Raw genomic sequence first — 15,013 nt, forward strand, 5'->3', positions numbered from 1 at the left:
ATTATCATTATCGAATAAAGTGTTCACACTTCTTGTGTGAATTGTCACCTGCTTCCCTGATTGAAGTTTATTTCTTTCATACAGTGCAGAGTAATATGTGTGAACAAATGCATTTGAATTTCCAGCGCGAGGCTAGTTGGGAGCCACAGCAAAACTATGCAGAGGCAGCAAGTTGCATTAGACAAAGTGGAGAATCTTCAAAAATGCAAATTATATAATTGAATATTTACAAGTAAAGAAAAATGCACCAGAAAATAAAAGCAAGCTGTGAAGGCAATATTGGGCATAGTAAAGAAGGTTATAATAAAGCAGTTTTAAAGATGTCAGAAAATCAGCCGCATGCTTCACTTCTGTGAGGAGAACGCTCCACTCGACTACTCCAACACTTGAAACTTTCTGTTTACAATGCACTTTGCGGACCTTTGGAACCAGCAAATTTCTCTATAGCACGCTGCGTGCCTACCGTCCTATTCGATTAAAGTTGACCGCACAGAGTGGGTACTTGGTAAGGATGCTCTTAGAACCCATTGCAAGTGTTCTAAAATGTAAGAATCCGAGAAACAGTAAAATATTTATTTATCAAAAAGAGCGGCGTTGTGTTAGCATTGTAATGTAAGGAAGGCACGAAGCGCACAGCCCTCTTCTGAAGTTTAATTAACTGGCTCGATGTATGAACGGCAAATCTCAATGTATGAACCTCAATGTATGACTCTCAATGTACGACTCTCAATGTACGAATGATAAATCCTGGCCACGGCGGCCGCATTTCGATGGGGGCAAATGCGAAGACACCCACGTACTTACATTTAGGTGCACGTTAAAGAACCCCACGTGGTCCAAGTTACTGGAGTTCTCCACTACGGAGTGCCTCATAATCAGATCCTGGTTTCGCACGTAAAACTCCATAATTTAATTAAATAAAAACTATACATCGTGTCTTTTCTTGCGTTGAGAGGGCGCTTATTTGGTAAGCGCCACTGGTTTATATCAACAAGCTCATTATTGGCTATACGCGCTGCTTCAACTGGAGACTCATGTGCATTGTGACTAACAGTGTCATCTGCATACGTTATGGCAGAGAGACTAAATAGTACCTCTGGCCGGTCGTTCACGTATCTGGACAAAAGCATTGGTCTCCTGTGCTCATCACGCATTCGTGACCAATACGTTTGGCTCGCAAAACCCCATAAACAAATATGGCGCATAAAACACCGTAATTAAACTTATTGTGTTTTTAAATTACGCGCGCTATACAGCATAACGTGTCGTAGCCTTCGGCGGAGCACACGAGCACGGAGGCCACCACTCTGCGAGGTACGCACAAAGTCCCGCGCAGATTACCAAGCTTCAGTGGCTTGAAGACCGCGCAGTTGCAGGCGCTTCTTACTGCACATCACCGCAGGGGCTTTTCTGTTTCATTTATTAACAGATGGGAGGTTAGGATAATTAGAGCCGGCCACGCCGTGATACAGTCAACAAACTTAGGCAACCTCTTTCCTCATATAACACATACACAACAAACATATAGGTACCTTTAGTGTACAGGAAAAAAAAAAGAAACATTGTGGCCACGCGAATGAGTATGTACAGCATCTTCTGGTAGAACGTCCGCGACACGATGCACACGGAAAGCGCTTGGCACGTGATTTGGTGACTTTAGACCGCTTGCCCTTCAGTCTCGGGAAGATCTTACGTTCATGACCAACATACTCATTGCAAAGACGAGTGTTACTGGCCTTCACAGATTTCTAGAACCGAACAGTGTTGTCTGAAACTATTGAATAGAGTGTTTTAATGTGATCAGCCCATGCCATGGAATATTTTTTTTTATATCTGACTCTGGCAAATTCAATGCCTCGATTACAGTACCTTCATTTGAATCTAATCCGTGCTTTCTTACGTGCCCTGACTTTAGTGCAGTTACGGGACCGGACTTTGTGTTTACTTTTGTCCACCTGTGTGACTGGACTTTGTCCTGCTGTGTTTCTGAGTTGACTTTCAGCTTTAGTGTGGCATTAGTGTACTTGTGTGACTGGACTTTGGGTTATTATGATTTGGAGTTGTCCTTTATTTTTAATGCGTTAAGTTTATCTTTCTTTTAATCTCTATGTGAAAAGAAGTAGCCGGAGCCAACTAAAGGCGACAACATTTCCCAAGTACCACATAATTAAAAAAATCTTCAATGTAAAGAAGACTAGAAATAAACTAACCGGAAGAAGCGTTGCACACGGACGGCAATAGCAGTCGCAAGGTCTTGACTCCGTTTCCCTTTGGCGGGCAAAGTATCGTTTCCCGTCGCGACATCCGGTCAAGGTGAAACTGACTATGACTATTTATCGTTTTCTCTCCCCCCCCCCTCTTCGACTATGAGATGTGCAGACGATGACGACTGCGTAACGGACAGGACGGACCAATGCGGCAAATATAGCTTCTAGCTTTGAACGGTTGTCTCATTAAAAGAAAATAATGGTAGAATTCAATGAAGAACTAAAATAGGATTGATGAAAGATTCACGCCAATAAACAGTAAAAAGCGCACGATCGAAAATCGCGCGGACAGGGAATGGGGTGAAGAATTGGGAAAGTGGAAGAGCAGTTGGCCAAATGGAGTATGAACCCCCAAACTGCAATTGCACGGTACGCCTTGAGAGAGGAAGATGCGAGAAAAAGAAAGGAGTGTGTGTGTGTGTGTGTGTGTGTGTGAGAGAGAGAGAGAGAGAGAGAGAGAGAAAGGCGGCCTCTGAGAAGGCGCTTCTCGCGGAATCGGAACAACACTCGAGAGAAGAAGAAACGGGGCCGCGGTGGTGTAAATTATAAAACTGGACGCCTGCCGCACCGGCGCAAGGCACAATGCGGCCAAGGAGGTGCGGGGTGCAATGGGCGGAGCAAGTGCTGTCGAGCCAGAAGGGGGCGCGCCGGTAGCAGCGGCGGCCAGCGTTGCGCAGTTGGCCGTTCGTCTGACTGGCCCCTGAAATATTCACGGCTCCAGCGACTGCTTGCGCGGCGGCGGCGTAGCGAGAGCAAGCGTTGCTCGCTGCACCTCACGCGGAGCAGCGCTTGGCGCTTGGGATGTTTTATTTACGCGCGTGATAAATAGAGAGATTCCGCGCCGGCGCGCGCTCCTCGCGGCTTGCAGCCAGATGACTCCGCCGTCTGGTTAGTTAACTCCGCCGCGTCACTCGACAGAGCTTCCGCTGCTCGTCGCTGCAGGCCACGGCCGCGTCGTCAGCCGGTCGCACGCGGTGTTGTACGGCCCACACTTCCGGCTACTGGTCGGCTGGGCGTTGGTCATTTCGGCTAGTCGAGCGATGTGGGTTCTCTTTTTATTAGTAGTACGACTTTGCCGGAAGATTTCCTTCGCTTGTTCTCGGCGTGTGTCCCGCTTTACGTAAGTGCTTGTGACGCACAAGTAAACGAGTCGCAGTTGATGCGGTCTCGCTCGTTTTCTTTCTGCTTCAACTCCGAAGCAACCTTCTCCATTTCCGACCCGCGGCCGCACATTGTGCGATGCCACGTCTCCGAGGTTTAACTTTTGCTCGGTGCGAATCTCACAGCATGGGCCCGGCGCTACCGTAAAAGCTCTGCAGACGCGAGCGACAGGGGCAGAGAACGATTTCGGCAGCTCTTCACAACGCGACTACACTTGGAGCGTTGAGGTTCGTACGTGCTAAATTATGTGTTAAATCCTAAAAAAAAGAAAGAAAGACTTCGTCTTGCGAGACGGATTGTAATTCGTTCCGTGCCCACAAAAGGGAATACTTCTTCTTTTATAGCGTGATAAAACCAAGAAAAAATGTGGTAGAACGAAAACAACTGTGCAAGAATAAATTAAGCAGAATCTCCCTGAACGGCAGCTGTCCAAGATGTGCGTAGCATTATGTGGATACTACCGCGTTCGGCGTGCGAAGTGCCGTTCCAGGAAAATTACTTTTTCTCATAATGCAAAAACCTCGCCATGTTCGCCGGGACGTGATAGCCCTTCATTCAAGCGAATCATAAGCAGCGATATCCACTCGCATTTGCTTATGGTCTGCGTCGTATAAAGAGATCAGAACCGTGCAACAAAAGAAAAGCACACGGTTTTACGTGCGAAAACCATGATGTGATTATGAGGCACGCCATAGTGGGGGACACCGGAATAATTTGGACCACCTGGATTTCTTTAACCTTCATCTAAATCTAAGTACACGGCTATTTTCGCATTTCGCCCCCATCTAAATGCGCCCGCCGTGGCCGGGATTCGATCCCGCGACCTTGTGCTTAGGAGCCCGACAACCGTGCAGCACAGTTGCCTACTCTGACTCCTTCGAGTGTGAAAAAGGCCAAATGCATTCAGCAACATTGAGTCGCATCTCTGTTCGCCAGCGATGAGCGGGCGTCTTTTTTTTTCTGTGCAATGGAAAGAGCTCGTCCGAAGGCGTACGCTATACAATCCGCGTCGTCTGCTGCGCGGATGGTCCCGCGTGACCTAGTTGCAACTCGACGCGGCCGACACCCTCGGATGGGTGACAAGGTTGGGGCGAGGTTTCCGAGCAAGTTTTCCGACTGACCGCATACAGTAACGCTGACTGAGGGCGGAGCATTGGCCTGCGCGGCAGTGCATGGCAACTTGCACAGCTTTAAAAGATCGAAAGGTAAGGCAAATCAACAAAATTATATTTTATGCTCCGAAACTGTGCTCACAGAAAACGTTTTTGAAGAATTCTAGCCGATGTGGATTGCTGAAAGCGGGTTGCAATATCCTTAATATTAGAGGCCAAATTAGATTCTTCAATGCCTAACGTGTAATGTTTTATGCGCTGAATTTCATACCTTAATATGCTTATTTGCTCGGGCGAAACTCAACAGAATATCGAACGTACTGACTCGAAGTTTCCCAGTCGTGAGTAGCCCAGCAAACCAATTTTAATTAGTTATTTACTGTACTAATTATTATTTCACTCGATATATTTCTTTTTTTTTGCGTGAGTCTACAAATGATGGGCAGAAATAAAAGTAAACAAGCTGCTTTAGCTTTCTTTGGTGTGGGCTTTGTGGGGATAACTAATGCATATATGCAGGTTACATTTATATAATTTGAGTGAGGCAGCACATTTATAGTTTATCAAGAGCATTGCATTTTACCGCAGCAGCCTGTCTCTCTCTCCGCATGATTTCTTTATTGGGAATCTCGCGGTCCCCTCCGTGAAAAATTCCAATCTTGCGTCGACGTTCACGGAAAGCGTGCTTCACTGCTTAATGACCATTTCTGCGGAAAAGCAACCTCCTCCATGAACAAGCGCGCTTCGCGAAACGCCAGCGAAGCAGCCGCAGACGGCTTCACGTGTGCTCTGCCAGGGCGACAAGCAATGTCGGCTCGTTTAACTTGAAAAATGTCCTCATTTATTAGGAGGAGATATTTCATGCCGCAAGTGAGAAGCATCGCCTTGCTTTTTTTTTTTTCGTTTTCTCTCAGTAGACTCCGTGAGTGATCGGATCGTATTTTTCGGATGGTTATTTTCACGATGTTCGTGAAACATAAGCAGTACATTTCACTATTCGTTTCCGGAGCTGAGGAACGATTTCTTACACTTGCTGTTTTGTTTCATTTTACGAGCACCTTATTCTATGAACAGTGCCCCATGATTCAGCATTACAGGTTCTTCAGCAAATTTAATTTGGGGTCCTAGCATTCATGTACGAAAATCAATGTGTACGCGCGTTTTTTTTTTCAGCTTTCAAAGTAGCATTGCTTGAGGAAAATTGCTTGCCGTTACAAGGCAACAGGCTAGAATTCCACGAGTACTGATGCCAATTTTAAGATTTCTAGAACAGCGCTAGATTATTACCAACCAAAGCGGAAAATGAGCCGCTTAGGGCTTTAGTCAAACGTGTCGCTACTTGGTCTCCTCGGTGGGTATAATCACGGCGAGCACACTAAATAATTGTGTCGTTTTCATTCTTCTTCTTTTTAAAGCTAAACTAATTTTTGCTTTCTTTGGCGCCCGGGATATATGTCGTTTCCGTAGTTAATGACCTGAGAAAAAGTTGTCCCTAATTGCTTTTCCACTTCCTCTGATTGCAATTTTCTCTCGCTAAGGAGCAAAACAACAACAAAAGTGCCCATTTGCCTTCTCACTTTTTTTTAGCTAATCTTAGCTAATGTTTCACATGGCAGCTATAACCGTAAATACTTCGTCCATTGAATTATACTGCACGGAAGTGTGAGTATTTGAGTGTGGTACTTTGATGATTATTAGCTGGTAATATTATACAAGGTGTTTCAGCGAACACTTTTAAAAATTTTTAAAGGTTGCCTGTGGCAGATACCTCAATTCTAGTTGATGAGCCGGTCTACTCGAAGCGCCGGGCACTACCTGCACAAAAAATGGAAATGCGAAATCGGCTAATTAACAAGAAGCACTACTTAACTTTTTAACTGATCATCTTATGACCCATAATGCAATTTACAAATTCTAGCAGTGTACTTCGCAAGGCGGATCCACTTGGAACGAATTCTCAGGACGCCAACCGTTTCAAGATATAAATTCCCGAACTTTGTGGAGAAATGCATTGGCGTTCCAGTTACTTGTGTGCTTCAGTGCATGAAAAGTTCGGGAATTTATATCTCGCAACTGGTGTCATCTTGAATATTTGTTCCAAGTGGATCCGCCTTGCGATCTCCACGGATAGAATTTGTAAATTGCAATATGGACTATAGTGTCATTACTTAAACTTAATTAGTGATTTTTTTATTAATTAGTCGATTTTGCATTTTAATTTTTTGTGAAAGTATCGTCCGCCGCTTAGAGTAGACCAGCTCATGAAGTAGAATTGTGATACCTGCCACAGGCAACCTTTAAACATTTTTAATGTGTTCGCTGAAACACCCTGTATAACAGTTCGTTCAATGCCTGTACCACATACTTCTTCTTATTATATGTGGCCGTAACTATTGAAACTATCATAAATATAAATAAATTGCAATAAATACTTTACGGTTGATGCCATTCAGCGCAAAGTGCATGAAAATTGAGCATGTGTGTTAAACTCTTATTTTACTTAATGGGTGGCCGAGAAATGCCGGAGAATTGCCGAAAGCAGATAACAAGTCTAGTAAGAATGAAATAGAAACATGATGAACTTTTGCCTAAGCCTAGAAAAATATATAAATAGCCTAGAAGAAAGAAACTGCCTACGCCCCAAGAAAGAAAATTTACTGAAATATGCTAGATCCTGCTGTATTGTATGTTGCTTGGCTGAGACGCGAACAGACAAAAAAAAAATTGCTGGCTCTCCCGTAATCGAGTCTAGATGAAAGCATGAAACAGCAGCTGACATAGCAGATTGGTTGGAGGTGATACTAGCAATAATCTTAATATGGGTGCAGTGCATGTTCGCAACGGCGCACCCCACCACACCACACCGCACCACACCATACTCTGCCCAGCTAGAGGGAAAGGCTGCCCAGCTACAGGGAAATCGGCTGCAGGGGGAGCGGCTTGCAGCGAAAGACGCCAGGGAGACAGAGCGCACTGCGCAGCTAGGAGAAGAAAACCGCCTACAGGAGGCGCCACGCAGTGTGGCGCCATCTCTCGAGGCGACGCGAAACCCGCGCCGCGGAACTCACGGACCGCTGGCGTTCAAAAGAGCACAGGCAACTATGCCTCGGCGCCAAAAGATGTCAATGAAGTGTATGGCACCCTGTATCTGTCTTTCGAACGCCGCTTATGGAAATGGCAAATAAGAATTCAGCGTACTAGAAGTTACAACTCGAGTGATATTGTGAAGAAACATTACGAAGAACTCGGAAGCAATATTTTTTGTAACTTATTTGGGCAGTAACTAGCGTATGTAATGCGGTCCTGCACAGAGGGTTGGGGGCCAGAGGCCGAATGTTTTAAAGATTTTACTGGTTTGATTTGACGATGTTCTCGACGATTTGAGATTTGACGATGTTCTCGTTTGAGTGCCCGGATAACGGCTGCGGCTTTTGGTTGTGGGCTCACAGTACGTCTCCGCGCACGGCGTCGCCAAGTGGCCCCCGAGAAGTGAAGCCTCACGACGCGGCACGACGGCGCACGGCGATAGACCCACCGCAGGTTCGAGCACCGAGCCGAAAGACCTGGACGGCTCTGGCCGTACGCATGGGCGCTCTCCCAGGAACACACGGCGTCCAGGACAGTTAAGGCGTTTATTGATCCCCAATGGCCAACATGTGCCAGACTGCACCCAAACACACGGAGTACACTCGGCGCCCGCGGTTCCCGATGGCGAGGAAGACGGGGTACACGCCGCGTCGAACAATGGTTTACGCGCGCGGGCCGAAATGCGTTCGCAAACGCTACCTAGCGCTTCCCGTCACCGACAATGGTCTGCGACGGTTCGGACACGCAAAATGTGACGCACTGAGCACCTGCGACTACCGCAAGGGCGGAACGCAAAGCCACTCAGCAAGCCACACTTACGCAAGCTGACAAAGCACGTGAACGTCCCCAGGCCGGGGCGTTGGGGGACGCAAATAGCTGGTCGCTCACGTACCTTGCAGCTTGCCTCTCGTGACCGGCGCTCGCCCCTGTCGCAGCCCGACTCCCCCGCGCACGGCGATCGTCCCCAGTCGGGGCTTCTTCCCTACGTCACGCCCCACGACCCAATCGCAGGGCCGCGTAGCATGACCTCACGGGACGCGGCCGCGGCGCCCGGGGAAAACGGCGCGCGGTCGAGGGGTAGGCATTTGGGAGAGGTTTTCCTCGCAATGGCGAATAAGTCCGGAGCCTTAGGCACAGCAGCGACTGCGCCCCGGTAGACCGAAGGACTCCCACATCCCTCTCCCCTTAAATGTCCCTACCAGCTGAGAAATAAGCCGGCGGCATGTAACACAAAGGAAAAGTCCCCTGTATCAGCCAGCATTAGATATTGCAAGGACGGCTACCCTCCTGCCTCCGTTCCAGCCCTTAAACACATATTAAAGAAACGAGAACAATGTAATCAGGGCAGATACACTAATAGCATAGATATTTAACACGTACAGCAAACCCAGTGAAAATCGCGCACAACCATATAACTCAAAGGAAAAACTGTACAGCACACTGCCCCAGAATACCCCCAGAATAAATGTAATATCTGCTACACGAACACACACACACACGCACAGAGACACACACTCGCAAATAAACACTAAAAAAAAAGTTAAAGAACCCCAGGCAGGTGGGCGCCGTCCGCGGCTGCGTCCGTTAGAGTCAGCGTGTGCCCCTAATGAGGATAGGGCACTGGGTGCTGGCACCTCTCCACTCTGCGCTGCGCGGGCCATGCCTTCACCGAATGGGGACGTATCAGAGGGGTGCCGATACACCCTCCTGGCACGTCCAGGTGGCCACACTCCGTGTTTTTGGACTGGTCTCCGTAGCTGTGGCAGGCGGGACAGTCGTTGGAGCAGGGAGTTTCCTTGTGGCTGGAGCGCCTGGCTGTGCCACCCAGCGCCGGCGTCGGCTGCGGCGGCGGCTCCTAGGGGCGACAAGGGCAGACGGCTTGTCCATCTTGAGCGCGAGTGCGCTGCAAGTCGAAGCTACCGACGAAGGCGACTGTCGAGACAGAATGACAGCGGGAAGTCAGTTCCGGGCGCCGGCAGCAGCAGTGCCAGCAGGAGTAGTAAATGCTGACGCCAGTCGTTTTCAAGAAGGAGCGAGCAGAGATGGGGGGCACAGGATGGAGGGTCGCGAAGCCAGCTGGACGGGGTTTTCGTCCCCTTTTGCACGCGCACACACGAGGCACCCGCGACACGTGCCCTTAGGGCTTGCAACGGATTCGGGCGCAGGCAACACCAATGTCTGAGGCGTCCAATGTCTCAAACCTTCCCCTCATCTGACGCTCCCGTGGTCGCACGCCCCCGCTTTCCGGACACTTACGCGGCGAGTCTCAAAGACGAGACAACAAAAGAATGAGGGCACCAAGCGCCCCTCTACAGCTACGTACAATGGCGATGCGGGGTAAGAAGCGGGGCACTTTGAAAACAAGGCTATGCACACGAGGAAGGCTAAACCTATTATTCAAGCAAGAAGAAATACAAGCACTGAACAAACGGGCAAACTTTTTGATATCTAGTTAGGGCGGGCTGGAACCGTGGCGCGCTGGCCTCTGTGCGGGAAATCCCGAGAGGAAAGAAACACTCGCTCGCAGAGGCAGAAAGCAAGAGTAACGCGTTTCTTTTGCCAGAAAGGTCTGGCAACGCGAGGGCGAATTCACAATGGTGGTCGTCGCCTGAGGGGGTATCGATGCGACGGCCGAAAGCGGTCGGAAACACCGGACGTGCTCTGTTCCCCGGAACACCCGAGATCGCTGGGCTCCGGCGCCGGCTCGACTGGCCTGCAATGGTAGGCTTTCAAGTCGGCAATGTGAACGCGGCCCCTGGTTCTCCCCGTCTGAGGATCCGTCAGCTCATACACAAGTGGTGAAAGTCGTTTCTCCACTCGGTAAGGCCCCAGCCATTTAGGAGCCAACGCTGCGGAAAACCCTTTGCTGGCGTCACTAAGAGCGTGGTTGCGTTTAAGCACCAAGTCACCGACCTGAAAGCAGACGTCGCGATGACTCTTGTCATACTGAGCTTTCTGCTGGGCTCGGGCGGCTCCCAAGCTGTCCCTTGCTCTAGAGAAAGCGCGGGCAAGCCGGGAGCGAAGCTGCGCTGCGTACGAGGAAAGGTCCCCTGGCGCATTCTCAACCCCTGCTCGGCGCTGCGTAACAATGGTTAGCGGATTCGCCAGTTCACGGCCAAAAATGAGGAAAGCGGGGGAGAAACTTGTTGAGCGGTTTTGCGCCGTCCGAATGGCGAACGCGAGTTCGTTCACGTGGTCTGCCCAATCCTTCTGGCTCCTGGCAAAGGCCGTGAGCATCGACTTCACAGTACGATTAAAGCGTTCCGTGAGGTTGGCCTGGGGGTGGTAGGGCGATGTGAGGCGATGCTCGATCTGAAGGGATGTACACGTCTCACGAAACACCCGAGAAGTGAAGTAAGACGCATTGTCAGTAATCAAACGCTCCGGAAATCCAAAGCGTGTGAAAACTTCCATTAGCTTATCCAACACTGCCCGAGCCGTCACCTTGCGGAGCGGAAATAGCTCCACCCACTTTGTAAAGTGATCGACCACTACCAAAAGGTGCTGAAAGCCCTGTTTACTCTTTGGAAAAGGCCCAATTAAGTCGCAGGCAGCAAACTGCCAAGGCCGCTGACTGTCAATCGGCTTCATTAAACCCGGCGGACGGCCACCGCGAGATTTCACCGTCTGACAGACGTGACAAGTCCGGCAATAACGGAAAACGTCGCGCTTCATACCAGGCCAGGTGACAGTGTGGCTGAGTCTTGCAAAGACCTTAGAGCCACTGAGGTGTCCAGCCAGCGGTTCATCATGAGCGTAGTGCAAAAGTGCGCGCCTCAGACTTTTCGGTATCACCACCTTAAACGGGTTAATTGATTCATCCTCGGTAGCGATATATCTAAGCACGAGCCCATCGTGGTCCAGCAGGTAGGAATCTTCGGAAGTACCAGCAATAAAAGCTGGCCCGGGTACTTCTGCGCTCGTTGCAACACCAGCAACGTTACGGCGCTCCGTTTCCGCTACTCTACTAGCAATTTCCTTGCAAAATGAATCCTCCTGCTGGGCCTTTAGGAGCTCTTCTCGGCTGAAAATAATCGCGGTCCCTCCAGAGTGAGAGCCGGTTCCATTACTTCCTTTTGGAGATACTGCAAAGGCCTCGTTCTCCGGTGTCGTGGTACGCGGCTGTCTTTCTGCGGCTAGCTCCTTCTGCACCCGTGCGAGAACATCATGCGCGGTGACATCGTGTTCATTAAAGGCACAGTCATGAACGGTTAAGTTACCACCAGTGCCGGTCGATCTATTCACAAAGCTCCCCTTTGGCTCGTTTACAACTATTTCCCCCACTGATGGAGAACTCTCGTCACCGCCCGGCTGTACAACGCCGAAAACCTCTTTTACCGCAGTCTCCTCTATAGGTGGGGACCCGAAGACGGTCTCCCTCTCTTCCTCGGCCACTTCACCGCTCGCACAGGCGGGCGTGGCGGCGGCTTCCGTCTTTCGCCGCTCGCCTCCGGCATCAGCCGGGTGGGGAAGCGGCGCACGCGAAAGCGCGTCTGCGACGACGTTCGTGCTCCCCTTTCGGTACTGCACCGAAATGTCGTAGTGCTGTATTAGAAGTGCCCAACGTGCCAGCCGACCCGCAGGTTCTCGAAGCCTCATGAGCCAGCTGAGCGCGCTGTGATCCGTCTGCACGACGAATTTCGTGCCGTCTAAATAGACGTCAAATCTCCTCAGTGCAAACACAATCGCTAAGCACTCCTTTTCCGTCACGGAGTAGTTCTTCTCCGCAGGGAGCAGCGCCCGACTAGCAAAAGCCAGAGGGTGCAGGACACCATCGAATTCCTGAAGGAGGACCGCCCCCAATCCCAAATCGCTCGCGTCCGTCTGAACGACGAATTTCTTGGTCAGGTCAGGCAATCTGAGGCGAGCTGTCTCGGCGATGGCTCGGGACAAGCCGCGGAATGCCTGCTCCTGCTCCGGTTCCCAACGCCACTCCACAGACTTCCCCAACAACTTTGTCAGCGGTGCCTGGAGTTTCGCACAAGATGGAATAAATGACCGGTAGAAATTGGCCATTCCGAGGAAGCGGCGGAGGCCGCGTACATCTTTGGGGGCGGGAAAATCCAGGAGAGCCCGGAGCTTCTCCGAATTCGGCTCAATGGAGCCTCCTCCTAGGGTGAACCCCAGCAAGTGGACTCGAGTTTGCGCCACTTGTGCCTTTGCCGGATTTAGCGTCATGCCCGCTGACCTGATCCTCCCAAGTATGTCCCCAACGTGACGTATGTGCTCCTCAAACGTTTCGGAATAGATCACGATGTCGTCGAGGTAGCACATGGCATGGGACCATTTGGCATTGCCCAGAACCCGATCCATTAGCCTCTGAAATGTGGCTGGGGCGTTGCACAGACCAAATGGCATTCGCTCAAATTGAAACAGCCCACGATGGCACGTGAAGGCGGTCTTTGCTCTGTCCTCGGGTTCCACCTCTACTTGCAAGTAGCCCTTAGCAGCGTCCAGAGTCGTGAAATACTTCGCTGAACCTAGGCTGCCCACAATTGACTCGATGGTTGGCAACGGATAGGCATCTTTACGGGTAAGTGCGTTCAGTCGACGGTAATCAACGCAAAGGCGGAAACTACCATCCTTTTTTGGAACCAGGACGACAGGAGATGCCCAGGGGCTATCGGAACGCTTGATGACACCGGTCGCCAGCATCTCGTTAAGCACACCATCGATAGCCTGTCTCTTGGACAGGCTAACCGGTCTGGGGTTGCACTTCAAAGGACGCGTATCCCCAGTCTCGATCCTGTGGCGTACAAGGTCAGTGCAACCTGGGTCTTCTGTGAACAGGTCGTCATAGCTGAACAGAACTTCGGACATGTCAGATTTTTGTTTGAGCTCCAGCCCTACCGCACGGGCGATCAAAGGGTGGAACAAGCCACCTCGCGCAGGCACGTCTATCTGAGCGGTAGTGCACGCAGAATACTGCGCCAGAAAGGGCTCAACCCCTTTATCTAGCGCGCCGTGCGGGCCCGCCACTCGCTCGGCGGCGACACATGCCGGAGGGTCAGCGAAAAGCCTCAAAGGGGACAACGGTCCCACCCTATAGCCTCCGTTCGCAATGTCTACCACTATACGGGTCTTACGAAGAAAGTCACGACCCAGAATCACGGGAACACTCAAGCCAGGCAAATGAATGAAGCGATGGCGCCTCGTTCGACCATCCCAACGAACAGACAGCCTCGCTGCCCCGCCTGCGGGAACGGAGCCGCTGGCTAGGTTAAAAGTTGCTCGGCATTCGCGCAAGCGAACAAAGCGCTGCTGCAAGAGGGTCAAAACGTCGTCGCCAAACAAAGACGCACTGGCCCCTGTGTCGAGGAGCGCGGCAAATTCGCGACCAGCAATAGTGACAGTGACGAATGGGGCGAATGCATCCGCGGGAAAGCCCGCACGACACACGGAGGGAGCGACAATCACTTCGGTCGGACGTGCGTTCACGCCCGACCCCCATCCCCGTTTCCCTGCCGGAGGGTGCGTCTGGGGCAGTAACGAGCAATGTGGCCCAGCTCACTGCACTCAAAACAGCGGGCTCCGCCGCGCGCATTCCTGCGGTTGAAAGCACTCTGCCCCGGTCGTCCTCCTCCGCCCGCTGCGCTGCCCTCAGGCCGTTCGGGACATGCGTCTTCCGCTGGGCGCGCGCTGCTGCGGATTGCTTGGCGTATTTGAGGGGGCGGATTGGGCCTTTGCTCCGCACTGGCCGCGCTCCGCGCGTATGCATGAGGATCCAAGGCGCGTTCGCTGATTCCCCAAGCTTGCCGGTTTTCAAAGCCCACCGCAAAGGTGGAATGCGCGGGCGATTGCTGTTGGCGTGAACGGAAAAGGGTTCCCGTCCATGCACAGCGTGGCTCTAGCGCCTCGCTTGCGGGCGGTGGAGGGCGGTAGGCACGCATGGCCAGCAGGTCGCCTTGTATACGCTTGGCCTCGGCGGCCATGTCCTCCAGATCACGGAACCGACTTCCGCGCAGGTAGGCCGCAAAGGTTGGGTGAGCCTGCCTTATCACCCTCTCGACTCTCTCGTCGCTGGAGGCCGTTGGCTCCGCCATCTGGAACAGCTCCTCCATCGCTCGCACATACTCGAGGAGTGATTCGTCCGGGGCTTGTGTCCGCAACTCGAGCTCGCGCCGCATTCTACGATAGTAGTCGACAGGCAAAAATTCGTGGCGGAGAGCCGCCTTGAAATCTTCGAGCGTCGTTGCGCGGTGGCCGGAAAGCCTGTACCACTGTGCTGCTCGCTCTGTAAGAGCAACGGGCACAACCCGAGCCAGCATTTCGCGGTCATCAAGCCCCACAGCTGCCTGACAGTGCGCCAAACTGTCAAGGAAGTCTGTGACACTAACCGCATCCGCGTACCCGCGATATGTGGGCACTGCCAGCTTAACCACCGGC

The 15,013-nt window shown here is 51.3% G+C and overlaps 2 protein-coding genes across 14 annotated transcripts in view; one reads left to right on the forward strand and one right to left on the reverse strand.

The window, feature by feature from the left end:
• The window catches only part of GABA-B-R3 (gamma-aminobutyric acid type B receptor subunit 3), a 694,297-nt gene that overhangs the window by 144,975 nt on the left and 534,309 nt on the right, over positions 1–15,013 (forward strand). The gene's annotated exons all lie outside the window — the stretch shown is intronic.
• Positions 1–15,013, reverse strand: part of LOC139057195 (uncharacterized) — a 145,496-nt gene that overhangs the window by 71,199 nt on the left and 59,284 nt on the right. For 4 of the 5 annotated variants that reach the window (XR_011512624.1, XR_011512622.1, XM_070535026.1 and 1 more), the window contains exon 2: positions 6,309–6,355. The exons of the other annotated variant lie outside the window; for it this stretch is intronic. Coding sequence is in view for 2 of the 4 variants with exons in the window: in XM_070535026.1 (XP_070391127.1) it covers positions 6,309–6,355 (47 nt within the window). In the remaining 2 variants the exon portion in view is untranslated. The remainder of the gene's footprint in view (positions 1–6,308; positions 6,356–15,013) is intronic. 5 annotated transcript variants of the gene reach the window in all.

The sequence above is a fragment of the Dermacentor albipictus genome, chromosome 3, assembly GCF_038994185.2.
Source record: "Dermacentor albipictus isolate Rhodes 1998 colony chromosome 3, USDA_Dalb.pri_finalv2, whole genome shotgun sequence".
NCBI classification, from domain to species: Eukaryota; Metazoa; Arthropoda; class Arachnida; order Ixodida; family Ixodidae; genus Dermacentor; species Dermacentor albipictus.